Source organism: Ciconia boyciana, chromosome 26 (assembly GCF_034638445.1).
Source record: "Ciconia boyciana chromosome 26, ASM3463844v1, whole genome shotgun sequence".
NCBI classification, from domain to species: Eukaryota; Metazoa; Chordata; class Aves; order Ciconiiformes; family Ciconiidae; genus Ciconia; species Ciconia boyciana.
Window position 1 is genome coordinate 1,094,798 of NC_132959.1, and position 17,888 is coordinate 1,112,685.

The 17,888-nt window shown below is 66.4% G+C and overlaps 1 protein-coding gene across 1 annotated transcript; it reads right to left on the minus strand.

Moving 5' to 3' along the window:
- Positions 1–787: 787 nt before the first annotated feature.
- Positions 788–17,672, minus strand: BCAN (brevican). The gene is made up of 17 exons (XM_072846847.1): positions 17,582–17,672; positions 17,471–17,524; positions 17,352–17,414; positions 11,880–11,972; positions 11,378–11,770; positions 10,982–11,156; positions 10,761–10,888; positions 9,422–9,715; positions 7,429–7,854; positions 6,629–6,817; positions 6,017–6,457; positions 3,766–3,873; positions 3,450–3,608; positions 1,909–1,991; positions 1,402–1,546; positions 1,000–1,182; positions 788–915 (listed from the first exon to the last, which is right to left on the minus strand). The coding sequence occupies exons 1-17, from the start codon at positions 17,670–17,672 to the stop codon at positions 890–892; spliced, it is 3,051 nt and encodes a 1,016-aa protein (XP_072702948.1). The 3' UTR covers positions 788–889.
- Positions 17,673–17,888: the final 216 nt, after the last annotated feature.

The following is a 17,888-nucleotide window of genomic DNA, read 5'->3' on the forward strand; positions in this document are numbered from 1 at the left end:
CAGGGAGAGCTATAAAAAGCACCGGAGCTGGCACGGCGCAGGGGGAAAAACAGCGCAGGGAGATGCCAGCATCCCCTGGCACCTGCGACGTGCCCCCCACGTCCCGCGTGTTTGCCTGGAGCCGCATCCCAGCCCGAGTCCTGCCTGGTCCCCAGTGCCGCCAGGATGCTGGGGCACTTGGGGCTGTTTCTGTGGTCCCCGGGGACGTCGCTGTGCCCAAGCTGTGCCAGGGGCTCTCCGGCTCCGCAGTGCTGGTGGGTGCTGCCATGCTCCCCATTTTGGGGCTGTGCAGCCCTGCCTTTCCCACCCCTGTGCCAGGGCGCTGCCCCAAATGACCAGGCCACCAGTCCACGCCGTCCGTTTACTGGTTTTAATACCCACAGAAGCACAGAGGGGGGGTTTGGGCAACGCGTACCCACTCCAAGCCTGCAGCAGCGGCTTCTGCCTTTCCTGGGAAGTGCAAAAGCCCCCCTGCACCCCGGGACGGGTGCTGAGCTGCAGCACAGCTTGGATGTCCCCGTGTCACCCCCCACCAGGGTGTCACAGGATGAGGACCCTTGGGCCAGAGGTGGGAGAAAGCAGCTGGAGGTGACGCTGGCACGCCAATGCCATCACCTGCCCGTGGTCCCCCCCCGCCTTGATTTCGACTCCGTCGTGACTCCAGGAACAAAACACCCCTTGTGCTACATTTCGGGTCGCCGTCGGTTCCTTTCGAGGGGATCTTTAGTTATTAGGATTTCTTTGTACAGATATAAAACAAACAAGGAGGCAGACACCCAACAGTGAGGTTTCGTGCCACGCCGGGGTCCGCGCTGGCGTCCCGGTGCCGTCCCCATCCACGCCGGCTCCGGGGCCTGGGGAGGTGGTGGCTTCTGCCCTGGGGACTCGCTCAGTCATCGGGGGGCTGAGCCAGGCCTGGGGGGGACACAAGAAGCCCCAAGTGAAGGGAAAGCCCCCAAGGCAGATGCTGGGGGGAGTCGGGGGGAGCCCCGTGCTCACTGGGGCGGCAAGCCAGCTGAGGCGGCTCCCACGTCCCGTCCTCCCGGCACCGGATGACAGGCGAGCGGCGCTGGATGAAGCCGTGGTGGCACTGGTACCGTGCGATGGAGCCGATCTCGTAGCGCTGCTTTGGTTTGCCGAAGGTGCGGGCGTTGCTGACGGTGGGGGGCGGCCCGCACTGCACTGCAGGGGGGGCAAGGGCTCATTGCACCCCGCCATGGATGGGCACCCCCAAACTGGAGCAAACCGCCCCCCGATAAACCCCAAACAAGCCAAGGGTCCCATGCACAGGACCCGTTTCTCCACTGTGGGGATGGTGGGGAACCCCACTTCGGGGTCACGGAGGGGTGCAGCCCCAGCCCCCCAGCCCGGGGCGGGGGCGGGGGGGGGGGCACGGCTTACCCAGCCCCATTTTGCAGGTGTAGGAGAGGTGGTAGTTGCAGGGCACGTCGCTCCACTGGCCCCCGTCGTGCCACACGATGACCACGCAGTTCTCCCCGGAGAGGAAATAGCTGTCGGGCTGCCCGGGGTGCCAGTTCTCGTAGAGCTGGGGGGACAGGCGGGACGGGGTGCCCGGGGCACCCCAGCACAGCTTTTAAAGGGGGGGGCCGCACCAGGGCGCACCCATCTGCAGCCTCCTGGCCGTGGCACCCCCATCGGGAACGAGGTCCCATCTCCGTGCCCGTTGGCATGGCCTTGGGACCCCAAATCCTGGCTCACCCATGGCACCCCGAGGATGCTCAGCCCGGCCAAGGCACGTGGGCCTTGTTGGGGGGGGGCTTCAAAGCCTGGTCCCAGGGTCGGACCCATCCCGCGGACACGTTCCCAAGCGACGGAGAAGGGTGACGAGGTGCCTGGGGGGGTGGTTCTTCTCCCGGGGGGCACTTGAGGGCTGGCAGCCCAACTTACCAAGGGGCTCCCGTCGGACCACTGGAAATCCCCCTCGATGGTCCGGTCATTCAAGCCGATCCACTGGTACTCCCTGTACTGGTCTGGGGGGGCAGGGAGGGTGTTGGGGGGGGGCCCACACACAGCCAGTGTGTCCCCCCCCCAGCACCCCCTGTCAGGAGCGGGCTCAAGGCAGCTGGAGGCTGAGTTTGGGGAGATTTGAGGTCTGGGGGGGGTGAGGGTGGGGAGGTGGGGGTGTCCCCAGCCCTGCAGTGGGAGGGGGTGCTGGGAGGTTTGGGGACAAGGGGAGCCCCGAAGGGGACACCGGGGACCCCCGCCCCTGCCCTGCACCCCCGGGGAGCGGCGGGAGGGGCTGGCCGGGAGAGGGCGGCAGAGCCCCGTGTCCCCGCGTCCTGCGGGTCCCTGCCTGTCCCTGCCTGTCCCTGCCCGTCCCTGCGGGTCCCTGCCTGTCCCTGCCTGTCCCTGCCCGTCCCTGCGGGTCCCTGCCGGTCCCTGCGGATCCCTGCCTGTCCCTGCCCGGGCCTGCCTGTCCCTATCTGTCCCTGCCTGTCCCTGCCTGTCCCTGCCCGGCCCTGCCTGTCCCTGCCCGGGCCTGCCTGTCCCTATCTGTCCCTGCCTGTCCCTGCCTGTCCCTGCCCGGCCCTGCCTGTCCCTGCCCGGCCCTGCGGGTCCCTGCCGGTCCCTGCGGGTCTCTGCCTGTCTCTGCCCGGCCCTGCGGGTCCCTGCCTGTCCCTGCCTGTCCCTGCCCGGGCCTGCCTGTCCCTGCCTGTCCCTGCCGGTCCCTGCCTGTCTCTGCCCGGCCCTGCGGGTCCCCGCCTGTCCCTGCCGGTCCCTGCCTGTCCCTGCCCGGGCCTGCCTGTCCCTACCTGTCCCTGCCTGTCCCTGCCGGTCCCTGCCGGTCCCTGCCTGTCCCTGCCTGTCACTGCAGCTCCCTGCCAGCCGTTTCCCTGCCCCTTCCTCCTTCACCCTCACGTCCCTCCACCCCCATCTTCACCCTCTGCCCCGTCCCTGCCACTGTTGTCCCCTTGCCCTGCCTCCCGCTGCCTTCCCCCCTCTCCCTCCATCTCTGCTTTCAGGCAGGTTATCGCTTTGCCTTCAAATTTACTTGCACGTGTCCAACCCTCTGCCGGTCTGTCCACCCATCGTGCACCTATCCGTCCGCTCCCACGTCTCCCTGGGTGTCTGTTCCTCTTCTCTCATGTCTGTGTATCTGTCTGCCTGTCCATCCATCGACCCTCCACCAGCCCAGCGATCCTGCTGTCTGTCGTGCTTCCCTCTCACTAGCCAAGAGGCCGGTAAGCATCTAGCCACACTCTAGTCAAGCCATCATATCAACTATTTCCTTTACTCTTTGTCTTCTTTGACTTCCCTAGGCTGCGTCTGCCTCTCCCTCGGCACAGTGGGGTCAGCTCTGCCTTGGCTCTCGCCCTTTTTTTGGCTTAAGGTTTAAAACTTGAAGCCCAGCGCCGAGGGATGCTGAGGGTCCCATGGGCAGAGGTCCGGGGGGGGGATGCAGTGGGGTCTGGGACGGTGCCACGTACCGTTGATGAAGTCCTGCTCTTCGGGGGTCAGGATGGTGGCCAGGTGCCCCCCGTAATGCCTGCACTGGGTCTCCGCATCTTCCCAGCTCCTCCGGGTGGAAAAGTGCTTGTAGCAGGCTCCCTGGAAGCTGTCCCAGCCGGGGCTGCACTTCTCCAGTGCTGAGCCACGGCGGGGAGCAAGGGAGGAGAGAGGAGAGGGTCAGGGTGATGGAGCCCAGCTCACCAGCAAGCAAAAAACCCCCAAAAACCGAATTTCCCCACGTTTATGTCTCCTGGGCCGCTGGTTCAGGGCCAGGGTGGGACCCGGGGGACTCACGTCTTTCGCAGTTGCTGCCTCCGTAGCCGGGCAGGCACAGGCAGGCGAGGCGGGCGCCGTCCTCCGTGCAGGTCCCTCCGTTCAGGCAGGGGTTGGGGACGCAGCCACCTGCAAGGCACACGCAGCCTTCCTCACCGCGGGAGCTCAGAGATGGGGAGGACCTCGTTAGTGCCCAGCATCGTTAAAAGCCTCATCTCTGCACTGAGCACCCTACAGCAATCAAACACCTGAGCTGGCCATTGCGGGTACCAAGTCTGGGGCAGGGGAAGGTGACGTGCCCGGAGCCATCCCGCCTGCCCACGCTGCCCTCGGTTCATGGGAAGCTCCCAGCTCAGCCGCCTCGGCCGAGAGCTGGCTGGGTTTGGGTCTTTGGCCTCCCCCCAGGGCACGGGGACGTGAGCTGGACGCTCTCATCCTCCGCATCAGTGGGTTCACTGCCGTGCCAGCCCCTGGCCCGCTCCCTCTGCCCGGGGCCGGCTCCTGCTTTCCCCTGGAGCGATGCAGCGACTGTGCTTTGGGATGGGACATGCGTAAAAGCCTTCGGCACGTCCCGGCCGCGCGTCCTCAGCCTGGCGGCAAGGTGAGCCTCGCGCCTGTCCCCCTGTTGTCACCTTCAGCCTGGCCGGGGCTGATAACTCAGCCGGCGCCGTCCCCGACCCACACGTCCCCACCAGCCCGTTACAGTCATTAAGGTGCCTGGAGCACATCGTGTGCTCCCAGCCCTGGCTCAAGAGCGTGATTAAGGGCGGCCGCCAGCGCCGGCGGAGCGGAGACTGAAAGTCCTTGACACCCTCCAGCCTAACGCTGCCCATTTAATGGTCCCTGGCTCGGTGGAGCCCTGCCGAGGACGATGCGGCCACCCTCACCCGTCCCCAGACACCATCACCTCCCCTCAAGGTGCTGGCGGCTCACTCGGGACACCCAGCTCATCCCCAGCAGACCGAGGAACGGAGCGGGATGAGCTATTTAGGGCCCTAACGCCACACGGCTGGCTCTTTCTGAGCATCTCTCCTTGCCAGGGCAAAGGCAGCCGTCCCATGAGGTCTGGCCACCCGCCACGGAGCATCCTCCGTGCCACGGGACCGGGCAGGACACTGCCGGACCAGGGGGGCAGGGACCCCGCACGGTCCCCTCCGCTGCAGCCGGCCTTGCAGAGAGCCAGGAGGGCAGACGGGGCAGGGGCTTGGCTGCTGTAAGCGGCATGGGAGCTGGGAGCATCCCAGCGTGGGGGCCGGAGGGTGGCTCCGGGTGGGTGACACCCGCCCACGGCAGCTCACGCACCCACTGCTCACCCATCTCAGCACCCACGCACCCACTGCTCACCCATCTCAGCACCCATGGCGGGGGGAACGGGGCTGGGGGGTGGGGGGCTGTGCTCCCGGGGGGACTGCAGCAACTTCGGGGCACTTGGCCGTCGAGGGCTACGTGAAGTGGGGTGCTCTCGGTGGGGCTCTGCACCCCATGACCCATCGGTGCCCGCCGTGGCTCCAGGGTGAGCCCCCGCTGCTCCTGCCATGCAGCCTCCAGCCTTGTCCCTCCGCCCGGGGCAGGCCGGGGGGGGGCTCACGGAGGGTGCAAGGCAGCCGTAGCCCACCCTCCCACCTCGCTCGGGGTCCCGTTCACCCTGCTCCCTGGGGACTCGCGGGTACGGGGGGCCGGGGGATTAGTTCGTCAGTGGGAGAGGCGCGCGGGCGGTGAGCGAGGCAGCAGGCGCGAGGACGAAGGGAAGAGCTAGCCGAGATGCTTGTTCTAGAAAGCTTTTAATTCCCTTTATTAGTATCACTGTTAGTCAGAGTAGGGTTTGGGGCCTTCTTTTGATTTTTTTTTTTTTCATGGAAACAGTCATTAAAACACTTCACAGAAGTAGAAGAGATTTAAGTGCATGCAGAGCTCGGACCAATTTGTTTGACAAATATGTGCTTCTCCGGACCTGTAACCTTCCCTTACCCAGCTGAGGAGGAGAGAGAGAGAGGAGACACAGACAGACGGACAGAGGGAAGCACAGCGTGAAGGAAAGGTGTTGGCTTTCTCTAGTGCCAGAGGGCAGCCAGGAGGGCTGCCCCGAGGGCGAGGGTGGCACGGCGGGGACCCCCGGCCAAGCGGGCGCCCGCCCCGACGCTGGCCCGCTCGGTGGGGAGGGCGGGCAGGGGAGCAGCCGTGCTGGGGGCCGGGTCCCCCAACGGGGTCCCCGCCGGGGCCACCCCGGAGCTGCCGGTACGGGGAGAGGTGAGGCCATCCCTGCGGGTCCCACCTGGTTCTCCAGGAACGGCTGCAAGGAAACCCTCCACGGTTGCAACGGAGGGAGCGGGTTGCTCTTCCTCCTCCTCGTCCTCCTCCTCCTCTTCCGAAGACGCAGCAGGCATCCCGCGGTCAGTGCCCGGGGGTCGCGGCACAGCCTCCTCACCTCCCGTGGCCGGCACACTGCTGCTGCCAGGCACCTCCACATGCCACGGCGTGACCTCCGTCGCCTCCACCGTAGGGATGGTGCTCCCGTCCCCCGGGGCCACGGGCGAGGGGAGCCACAGGGCCCCCGACTGCTCCTCTCCCTCCTCCTGCGGCTGCGAGGGTGCGGGGGGCAGCGGGGACAACCCGGGGTCTCCCGAGAGCTCGGCGTCTTCACCAGCGGGGACGGGGGTCCTTGCCCCGCCGGACTCGTGGCCGCGTGGGGAGGTCCCACCAGGCTCTCGGCTATCTGTCGAGGTGGCAGAAGCGGCACTGGTCGGCGATGTCACCCGCTGCCCAGGTGCCCCAGGGCTGGCAGCGCGGGCTGGCCACCCCACAGCATCCCGCGGGCGGTCGGGACGGCGCGTGGGGGCGGCGGGGCTGGGTGGCCGGGGAAATCCCTCGGGAGGCTCCGTGTCACCTGCTGCGGCCCCCGCTGGGGACGGAACACCGGTGGGTCCCTCTGCGCCCACCCACGGGGCCACGGAGAGCGTCTGCGTGCCGGTGGCTCCATCCAGCTCCACGGGCTGGCTGGGGTCTCGCCCTCCACCCGGGCTCTCTGCCGATGCGCTGCCAGGGTCCCTGCCCGGCGCTGCTCCCTGTTCCTCCTCTGCAAAGGGCAAGGCAGAAAGGCAGTGAGACGCTGGTGCCAGGGAGCCAGCCAGACCGCGGGGCCGCGGGCACCGGCATCGCCCGCCAGTGCTGCAGATCCTGCCCGCGGTGGGCAGAGCTGGGGGGGGGCGACGCCGGCACGAAGATGCGCAGGGAGACGGAAACGGCCCCGAGCCTATGTGACATTGTCCCCTCTGAACCAGCACGGCAGACCGAGCTCTGGCTTGGCCACTGCCAAGCCCAGCCCCGGCACAGGCTTCCCTGCAGCAGGGGCCATGCTCAGCCCCTCACCGCTGTGCCTGGCCTCCTCTCCCTCTGGCTGCCAGCACCCGTCTCCGGCTTTTTGCATTGCTAAACTGCAATCTGGCACCGACCCTGCACGCTGGACCCCGGCCGAGGGAGGGACATCCCCACGCCGGTGACTTGTGCGCAGCCCTACACCAAGACACCGGTGCCCCGGCCACGGGTGCTCCCTCTGCGGGAGGGACAGGGATGGCTGGGGTGACCCAGGCACCCACGGGTGCCTCCGACCTCTCTTTCCGATCCCGGCACCTCTGTCCCTGCGGCTCCTCTCTGCGCCCCAGCCCTGGCACCGCCTGCTCGACCTACCCGTGCGGGACGGCTCGTGCCCGGCCGCCGGGCACTGCCCAACTGCCCCTGTTGCCCCATCCTCCTCCGCAGGGGACGGGCTCCCCGGCTTTGCACCACAGCTAAGCGGGACGCCTGCCTCGGGGACGGCCGGGGCCGTGGGGAAAGGGGAAGCAGAGGTCGGGTGACCTGAGGACACGGAGGTATCTAGCGGGGGGTGCCGGGCCCCTGGTCCCGGTGCGTCTTCGGGGGACGGGCTCGGCTTTTCCAGCTCGGGGTCCTTAAAGAAAGGGACGGCGTATATAGCCCCTCGCGACTCAATCTCCACTTGCGCTTTGGGCAGCTGCAGCTCCTCCAGCTTTTCTGCCACTGTAACAATCTCCTGGAGGCCCTCGGGCTCTCTGGCTCGGTATTTTCCTGCAGCCTCAGGGAAAGAGTTTGTCCCTTCTGTGGGCAGAAAGAAAGTGGGATATTACTGCCCCGTCCTGGCCCCGCAGCAGGCAGAGATGCCCTGGCCCCGGTGCGGGGCTGGAGCCCTGGGGACAGCCTGGCACCCCGGCGGGGACCCGGCTCTCCTCGACCTCCCCTTTCCCCTCTACGCAGGGTCAGCGCTGGGCAGGATCGGGCCCTCCCCAGGCGCTGCCGAAGCTGGCAAGAGCCGACGGCCCCGGCAGGAGCAGTGGGGCTTGGCAGCACACGGTGGGGCCGGATCCTGAGCCCTGTTTCCCCGAGGCGATGCTGACTTACACCACCTGCGCTGGCCCCCGAGCCATGCTCCAGCCCGGCTCTCCCCGCAGCCGCCTGGCCGAGGCTCGTGGCTTCGGCAGGCGTCCAGGCAGCGCCGAATTTTACACTCACAGCATTTTCTGCTCGTCCCTGCCTTTCCTGACTGCGGCTCTCCCCGCTTCTCCTCCTCCCCTTCCAGCGAACCCTAAACCTCGATGCACGCTGGCATCCCCACCCCGGGGGGGTCCTTCTCCACGGCCCCATCCCCACCCTGGGGAGCGCAGACGTGTGTGGGGAGTTAGTGGGTTACGGGGGTCACGGATTCATGAGACGGGTCCATCCTGCCTAACCCATGGGTTTCCCTGCCAAGAGATGGGGAAACTGAGGCACGGAGATGCGCGGCATCCAGTTGATCCGGGGAAGAACGTCCCCGTCTCGCAAGCCCCCGTCGCCCCGAGGGCGTGCACAGAGATGTGGGAGCGGGAAGGAGGAGCGGAGGGATGGCTCTTCCTCCCTCCGTGCCTGTTATCCCTGCCAGCCTCCATCCTTGCTCGTCCCCTCCCGGCTTATCGCCCGCGTCCGCCAGCAGGCAGGCCATCCCCGGCACCTCAGCGCCGCTGCCCGCAGGTCTCGGTCCCTGTTCACCGCCGCGAGATATTGCCCGAAACCAGCCTTGCAGGCTGTGCCCGGCAGCCCGCAGGGACCCGGCAATGCCCCCCCGGCCAGCAGCCACTGGGGGATGAACCGTCCCGGCGCCGTGCCCGCGCAGCTCGCGCAGACCGACGGTGCTGCGCAGCACATCCCTGTTCTGTCGTGATATAGCGGCGTGCAGTACTGAGGACGTGCAGGGCATCCCTGTTCTGTCGCGATATAGCAGCGTGCACTATTGAGACCATGCAGAGCATCCCTCCTCTATCATGACGTGCCGGCATGCACCATGCAGGTTATCCCTCCCCTATCACGATATATTGGCATGCAATACGGAGAACATGCAAGGCACCCCTATCCTACCACGGCAGGTTGATGCACACGATTAAGACCATACAAAACACCCCTGCTCTATCGCGATATCGCAGCACGCAGCACCGAGAGCACGCAGGGATCCCGATGCGATCCCGACGCTGCAGGACATCCCAGTTCTGCTGCACCCAGTGCTCGGCGCATGGGTGGGCTGGAGCCGGCACCCTGCACCCACCGGGCACCTGCGCCCTTGCCTGGAGGCTTCCCGAAACCTCACGCTGGTCCCTGCCCAGGAGCACCCATGGGCCGGGTGGGTGCCCCTCTTTACCTCGAAAACAGTACGCATCGTATCTGCTCTGGGCATCGGGGAATCCCGTCTGGTTGCGGAAGAGGAAGATGGTTTTGACGCCCGGCAGAGCCCCGCCGCAGCGTTCCCGAGGGGTGACGATGGGGTAGCGGACGCTGCCATCGGCCAGCCAGCCGGGGCTGCAGGCGTCCAGCCCCGCGCTCCAAGCCGCGTAGAGCTGCCCCGTGCTCGCCAGCTCCGCGCCCAGCGCCCGGCAGCGCTCCGCCGCCTCCTCCAGCGTGAATTTGTCTGGGGCCGTCTCCAAAAAGATCTCCCCTGCGAAGAGAGGAAGGAGACGGGGGTCAGAGACGGGGAGGGGGGCACGGGCTCCGGGAGCCCCCTCGCCTCCTCCGCTCTCTGCACGACCCCAGGAGCTGGCTTGGAGATGGAGACCTCCAGCGTGGTCCTCGCGAGGAGGAGCACCGGGGGCTGGAGGGCCCTGCCTGCCTCCCTGCCCGTCTCCGGTCTTCGAACGCGTGCACACGACAACTGCGGCGCAGGCACGGCCGGAGCTCTCGTGCCGTGCGGGATACCCGCCCTCGCAAACGGAGCTGAGACTTTAAAACATCCACGAAAGGCACCGCAGAGGAGCAAGTCCGCGCCCTGCAGAGCGCAATCCACGTACGGGACATTTCTAAGGGGACCCGCAAACCCGGCAGACGCTGCGGCAGGGCTTCGTGCTGAGAAGGGCTGGAGACCGCCGCCCTAAGGCACGCCGCGTGCCAGCCCCCACGACCGCACCGGTCTCCCCGTGCCAGGGCATCGCGCCCCGCACGCCGGCGACCCGCACCGCGTCCCTGCCACCTGCCTGGCGTCACCCCAACCTACCCCACGGTGTCCGCAGCCACCGGCGGGGAGCCCCAGCGGGGCCTGAAGGAGGGACCGGCCACCCCCGTGCACGCCCGGCCGGGCAGGATGCACCCGGGCTGCAGGACGCGCGGCACCCCAGCGCATGCAAAGCACGGCGTGAGCTTGCCCAAACCCCAAATCACCACGCAGCGTTGTACCCACGGCGTCCTGCCCAGATCACCCTGGGCATCCTCCAGCCCGGAGGCCAGCGATGGGCACCGGCTGCTTCCGAGGGAGAGAGCCCCGCACCCCCCCAAAACCAAACCAGAAACGCTTCGGGAAGCAGCGCAGCAAGTCCCCGCGCTTGCGTGCATCCGAGTGCCCAAAGCTTTGCAGAGCTCGGAGGTTTCGGAGCCAGCGCCTGCGGTTCGGGGTAGCTTTTTCGGTTGGGTTTACGACGGGTTACGGGGGCGAGTTAGCGCGGCCGCAAAAGCAGGGGAGGGCGGGACGGGGCTGGCAGCACCACAGGCACCTGGGAGGTCCTCGGCGTAGCAGTACACATCATACATGTCCTCCGGGTCCACCACCCCGTAGTTCCTCACCCCGGGGAAGCCGTTCATGTCTCCGTAACAGGCCTCGCGGGGCGTGTGGATGGGGTACCTGGGGCAAGAAAGCACAGGGGAGGGCTGGCGACTCGCAGAGGGGTGAAGGGGGAGGCGACGGGTGCGATAGCCGGGCGGCGGCGGTGCTCACCTGACGGTCTGGTCGGCGATCCAGCCGGCATCGCACTGCTCGTAGCCGCCGAGGTAGGCAGCGTACAGCTGCTCGGGGGTGGCGATGCGGGCGCCGATCCTGGCGCAAGCTTCCTGCGCTTCAGCGAAGGTGTAGGCGTAACGCATGGAGCCCTCCCGGTAATGAAAGACCACCCCTGCGGAGGGGGCACACGGGCGTGGGCAAGGGGCTTCGCGGCAGCGCCCGCCTGCGTGGGTGCATCGGCACCCAGGTGCCCCTTTGTGGCAGCCCCCCACCCGCATGGGTGTATCTGCACCCGGGTGCAGGAGGGGTTTGCTGAGCCAGGAAGGGGCTCCCGGGCAGGGTGGACTTTTGCCCCACCCCCCCCGAATCCCACCGCTCCCCACCTTGAGGTACCTTTGACTTTGACATCGAGGATGTCGTGGCCGTCCTCGATGCCGTGCTGCACGTCGCAGCGGTAGATCCCCGAGTCGTTGGGCCGCAGCTCGGTGAGCAGCAGGGAGGCATTGGTGTAGCGCTGGTGGAAGATGGGCAGGGAGGCGCGGAGGCGATAGTCCTCGCTCACCTTCACCCTGTCCCCACGGGCTACCAAGATCTCCACCTCCCTGCCCTCGGAGATGAAGGTCCACTTGACCCGGGGGGTTCCCAGGACCGCCCGGTGCCCGGCCGTGCCGGCGGTAGGCTGGGGGCCGAGGTAGGTGATGAGGCAGGGGATGGTGATGTCGCCCGCCAGCACGGCGTCGAGGGCTGGGTGGCGCGGGATGGAGACCTGCAGAGCCTTGAGGTCCTCTGGGTGGGAGAAGAGAGGAGCCATGAGCGGGACCAGCATGGGGTCCCCCCCGAGACCCCCGCCGCAAGGCAGGGAGCGGCGTGGATGCGGGCGATGATGCCTAGTTACCTGTGCCATCTCCGGGGCCAAACACCTCCGGGACCACCGTGGGGGCAAACACGCAGAGCAGCAGCAGCGGGAGGGCTGACGCCATCCTCTGCCCTGCAAGGGGGGAGGAAAAACCACCGGCTGTGCTTAAAATTCAAAGCAGCATCAAAAATATCCCTTCCCTGCGCGAGGGGGAGAGGTCGGGGAGAGACCCCAGCCCGCGGGTGCAGGGGCACAGAGGGAGAGGCTGGCACCGGCATGGCCGTGGGGGAACCTGGACCCTTGGACGGTGGAGAGGAGAGGGAAGAGAAGGAGATGTGCCCTGGTTAGCAGGGGGAAGGAGAGAGCACAAGCAACCGGGACCATCGGCTGGGTGCCACCGGGTCCCATCCAGCCCCACCAGCCTCCCCAGGGAGCCGGGTCCCCTGGGGGACAGCAGAGCCCAGCCTGGCCCCGTCGGCACGGAAAGTCTGAGCCCAAACCCTGGCCCCGGCGAGCAGGGAGGCGATGCCAGAGCTGGGGCTGCGTGTTCGCAGGTGCCGCAGCGAAAAACCTCAGAAGGGGATTTTAATAGCTGCCGTTCAGCAGGAAAGAGGCAGCGAGCCCCGGCCGGGGAGGCGAGCGTGCAAGCCAGGCATGCACGTGTGCGCTCGTGCTTCTGCATGCGTGTTGCAGCGTGCACACGTGCGGGCGTGCACATGCGTGTGCGTGCGTTTGTGCACGTGTGCGCTGCGGGGGGGGGGAGCGGGTTGCGTGGAGAGGGTTGAGGTCAGCGAGCTGCTGGGGGGGCGGGGGGGGATGGCCGAGGGCACACAAAGCGTGGGACGGAGGGGGAGGGAAGGAGCAGGAGGGCTTCTCTTTGCCATTCAGCTCACGCCGGAGGTTCCCCGCGCGCAGGCTGGGAAAACCGGGGCCGACCAAAGCAGCCATTATGTCCCAGGCCTCTCTCAAGGCTGCCTGGCACAAAGGGCTCTCCCTGGTAGGCTGGGGACCAGCGCTGAAAGGAGAGCCCAGCGGCTAGCACTGCCATCGCCCCCCCCCCGAGAGCAGCACAGGGGACCGCTGGGGACGCCGGGCATGTCACGGAGGGGCTCCGGCTGCCTGCGGCCTCTTGCAGCCACCCAGAGAGGAGGCTGATGCCGGGGATGCAGGGAGATGCCCCTGCACGGTGCAGGGGAGCACAGCCCCGATAGCCCCTCGCCCCTCTGCTCAGGGGGCTGGGGGTCTCCTCAGCCCCCCCGTACCGGGGATGCACCGCGCGGTTCCCCGGGGATGCACTGCATGGTTCCCCGGGACGGGAGCACAGTGACCCTGAGACTCAGAGCAGCTTTGTAATTTATGAGCTCTTTGTGCTGCATTGATTTCGGCAGCCACAGAAGCGGATTTGGCACCTCCGTGGTGCTCTCTGGGCCAGGTCGCTGGCTGCCAGGGCCAGCCTGACGGGAGGCTGTCCTCGTCACCTGCATCCCTCTGCGAACACTGCTCCCGGAGTTTACCCGTAGGACCAATGCAGCAAGGAGAGGGTGTGAATACAGCCCCCAGCACCACACACCGTGCATGCACAGCCCCTAGCACCATGCAGCATGGACATACAGCCCCGGGCACCACGCACCATGGATGTATGGCACCATACACCAGGGACATACAGCCCCTGGTACCATGCACCATGGATGTACAGCCTCTAGCACCAAGCGCCGTGGACATACAGCCCCTAGCACCATATACCATGGACATACAGCCGTAGCACCACGCACAATGGAGCTACAGCACCACATACCATGGACATGTAGCCCCTAGCACCACGCGCCATGGACATACAGCCCCTGGCACCACGCACCGTGGATGTACAGCCCCTAGCACCATGCACCATGGATGTACAGCCCCTAGCACCATGCACCAGGGACATACAGCCCCTGGCACCACGCACCATGGATGTACAGCCCCTAGCACCATGCGCCATGGATGTACAGCCCCTAGCACCATGCACCAGGGACATACAGCCCCTGGCACCACGCACCATGGATGTACAGCCCCTAGCACCATGCACCAGGGACATACAGCACCACACACCATGGACATACAGCCCCTAGCACCACCGCACCATGGATGTACAGCCCTGGCACCACACACCACGGACATACAGCCCCTAGCACCAAGCACCATGGACGTACGGCCCCTGGCACCACGCACCATGGACATACAGCCCCTAGCACCAAGCTCCGTGGACGTCGCCCATCACGTGCAGACCATGAACCACCTCCTTCCCAGCAGGAGCTCAGCACGGGCAGCCAAAGCCCGATCGCCCGGGACCTGGCCGGTGGTGCCAGAGCCAAGCCGGGGGCTTTCTCTGCTCTGGCCGGATCATTTGAATTCAGCCCCACGGAGCAGGAGACAAAACCCTCCTGGCTCGGCAGCCGTGGCCGGGCTCCAGTGCAGGGGCTGGCTGCCGTCCCCCCGGGCGGCCAAGCGAGGAAGGCTTTTGTCGCGGGTGCCTTTTCTTCCCGTTCCCAAGGCGCCGCGGTGGCGTGAGCAGCGGCCGGCAGCAGCCGCGAAGCCCCGGGGAGGAAATTCAAGTGATAAAACTCTGCAGGAATGGGGCAAGATGGGGTGAGTGGGTGTCTGCTCCCCTCTCGTGCCCGTCCGTGGCTGGGACCAGGGTACCGGCACCAGGAATGGGATGCGGAGAGGGTTAAACCTAGTTTCACCCTGCCCATGGGCGATGCCCCGAGGTCCTGGAGTCCTGTGATGGCAAGAGACTCTCAGACGTCACGTTTGGGGTTTGGGGTTGGATTTTTGGGTTGGGTTTTTTTTTTCCTATTTGCCACAAATGGAACATTTTTCAGCCCACATGGCCAGAGGGAAAAGCTAGGAGCAGGACTAGGGAAAGGTGGCCAAAAAGCTCAGAGAGGGGGGGATGGCGGCAGCCCGTGGGGCTCGATCGTCTCTGAGACCTCGGAGCTCAGGAGCTGCCAGGGACGGACCGAGACACAGGCACGCACACAAGCGGCGCGGCCAGCTAGCTTCCATTTCCGTGGGAAACCAGGTGGAAAATGGAGCTGAAGTCTATTTTGGGACAGGAACAATTTTTCTTTCTCCCCTGAGCTCGGCCCCGCTTTCAGAGGTGACTCCTTGAACACGGGGCCGGTGTGATTTGGAGCTGCAGGACCTGGTCCAGGGTGAGAGGCAGGAGATGCTGCGAGGGGACAGCCGAAGGCCGGATCCCTTCCCATCTCCGGAGAGGGGCTTTCTCCTCTATGGCCCCCTTGTCCCCTCCACGTGACGGTTACTCATCCCGGCTCACAAGGTGCCCTGCCAGCCCGCAGCGAGCCGCGGGGAGGGCAGGCAGCGGAGCGGTGGCTTTCCAGGGATGCTCAGCTGCAGAATGAGTCAGCAGCCACGGGCAGAGTCTGGCCCCGCTCCAGGCGTGAGCAGACAGCCCTGTCCCCACGGCAAAGGGCTTCGGACACCCCGCTGCCGCCCCAGCCAGCCGGACGCACCGCCGTCCCCATCCACGCATGCACCCACGCCGGCACGCACGTGGCTGCCTCCGTATCGGTTCCCCTCCTTGCTGCAAAGCGTCCACGATCCGTCCCCACCCCTGGATGTGCATGGGGTGCAGCCGTGCTCGGAGGGGTCCCCGGAGCGGGGCAGTGTCGGGGGACACACCAGCTCCCCTGGGAGGGGACTGGGGCGGGAGGGCCGCACTCCGCGCAGGGGATGCAGCGGGAAGCGGCCGGCACTCTTGGCAGCAGCCGCTGGCAGAGCTTAAAAGGCCGGAAGCAGGTGGGGAAAACGGGGGGTCCCTCCGGCTGCCAGAACCACTCAGCCCACCCTGTCCCAGCAGGGAGAAAGGGGCTGCTCGTTGCAGGGCTGGGGTGCAGGGATGTGCCCCCCCGCAGCACGGGGTCCGCCCAGGGAGGGTCCCTGGGGAGACACGGTCCCGCACGGAGGGGTGGGAGCAGACCCCGTGGGAACCCCCAGGGACACGTGAGCACACGCACGCCTGGGTGAGCGTGTCACACCCACACGTGAAGGTTTGCACACCCGTCCCCGCCTTTCCCGGCTGTGGGGCTCTGGTGGGGAAACTGAGGCACGAGGTGGGGCGGGAGAAGTGTGGAGTGGAGGATGGAGGGGGGGGGGGGTGTCCCAGATTTCGGCACTGCCGCTCAGGTGGTACCCGCTATGCCAGGGGCTCCCCAGCCCCTCTGCACGCTCGCCAGCGGACTCACAGCTCCTTCCTCCCAGCACAAGATCATGGTGCCTCGAGGAAGGACCCAGGCTCCCAGTTTCCCCAGTCTAAACCCATCCCTTGGAAAGCAGCCCCAAAGCATCCCCACCACCCGCCCCACCACTGGCAAAGGCTCCGGGCTGGGGCAGAGGGAGTTTTTCCCACCTCTCTGGTAGCTGAAAGGAAGAGCAACAGGTTCTGGGTTGGATTGAGATGGGAGAAGTCAGCGTGATGGGAGAGGAGGTGGCTTCGGCCAAAAGCGGTCCCCGGAGGGGACGCTCAAGGGCAGCCCCTTCGTCGTGGGGACAAAATGCTCTGGCTGTGGGAGGGGAAGGGGTTTGCAGCAAGCTACCCCCAGCCCGGGGCACCCCACGGGGGACTTGGGGTTCACACTGGGGCTGCTCAGCAGGGAAAAGCCGTGAAAATCCCGCAAAATGTTTCTGGTTTCCTCCAGCCTCTCCTGTCCCCCGCACCGGGACGCCGGCAGAGCCGGGGGATGGAGCCGAGAGAGAGCCGGGGAGATCCGGCAGTGCCCTCCAGCCACCCCAAACCCTGGGCTCTGCCCCAGCCCCTCTGGGACGGGGCAGCTTTGCCCCTGAAAACCTCCCCATGGAGGGCAGGAGAGGGGGGAGCCGGACCCCTGGGTCCCTGTGCAAGCCCCTGCCCAGCTTCGTGCCTCAGTTTCCCTTTTCACTGCTACCCTGACTGCAGCCGCCTTGGGACAAAGACCTGTCCGGAGGCTTCTGCAGGACAGACGGGAGGGCTCCCCCGTGACGGGATACCCCAGACCCATGCTGGACCCCCGGCCCCTCTGGCAGCTCTCCCAAAATAAGGGTCCTGTGGGAGCAGCTGCTGAAACAGCCCCGAAAATCCCCCTTTATCCCCAACGCCTTCAAGCCGGGCAGCGGGACAGGCTGGGCTCCAGGCTGCGGTGGCCGGGCAGCACCAAAGTCCTTTTTCCGTCCAACTTAGCGAGAAACCCCCCTTCAGCCCCCGCTCTGCCGCCAGCGCTGCAGAGCCAGCGCCGGTACAAGCTGATCCATTAAAAAAAAAAAAAAAACCAAACTTGCAGAGCAATGCTGTCCTCCCGGGGGGGTTGGTGACAAGGACAAACCTCCCCGAAGCAGGACCGTGGGGACTGCCAGCTTCAAGCATCCTCCGGTGCAGGGCAGGAGGATGCCCTGTGCCCCCCATGCCTGCATCCCCCGGGAAAAAGCACGGGGAAAGCTCTCGGCGTCCCCACGCCAGATCAGCTCTCCCTTTACTTTCCACCGGCGCGGAGGTGAAATGAGATATTGAAATTAATAGCGCAGTACGGCAGCAGGCGGCTGCCCGGCCGGACCACGCATCGCCCCGTGGTTGACCATCGGCCGAGCCCCAACGCGTTCCCCGCAGCCCACCTTGCTCGGTGCGTGGCGGCAGCCCCATGGCAGCCCTTCTTCACGGCGGGGGGAACGGCAGCGCTGGAGGGGGCTCCCCTTCCCCAGGGCCCCGCTGCGGGGCTGAGCTGCGGCTTCTCCGGGGCAGCGCAGGCAGCGGCAGGCAGCAGGTTGGCAGGACGGCTGGGAATGAGCTCCACCAGGCATAAGTGCAGGCACCGAGAAAAGAGGAGTCCTCTGTGTGTGTCCGTGTCCTCGTCTCTTTTTTTTCTTTTTTTTTTCCTTCCCCTTTCCCTCCTCCTTTTATATTTATTCCTTCCCCTAATTAAGAAAAAAAAAAAAAAATTATTACCGTGTTGGCAGGCGCTTCGTCCCTCCCCTTCCCTCCCTCCTGGCAGCTGGCAAACCCAGCACGAGATGCCG

What these genes read in the sequence shown, in the direction of transcription:
- BCAN (XM_072846847.1), bottom strand. Translation starts at nt 17,672, where the DNA reads ATGCCTGGTGGAGCTCATTCCCAGCCGTCCTGCCAACCTGCTGCCTGC. An exon ending in AGCCGCAGCTCAGCCCCGCA is followed by an intron (nt 17,525 to 17,581) that starts GCGGGGCCCTGG and finishes CCCGCCGTGAAG; the next exon opens with AAGGGCTGCCATGGGGCTGC. An exon ending in CCTCGATGTCAAAGTCAAAG is followed by an intron (nt 11,157 to 11,377) that starts GTACCTCAAGGT and finishes CCCCCTCCGCAG; the next exon opens with GGGTGGTCTTTCATTACCGG.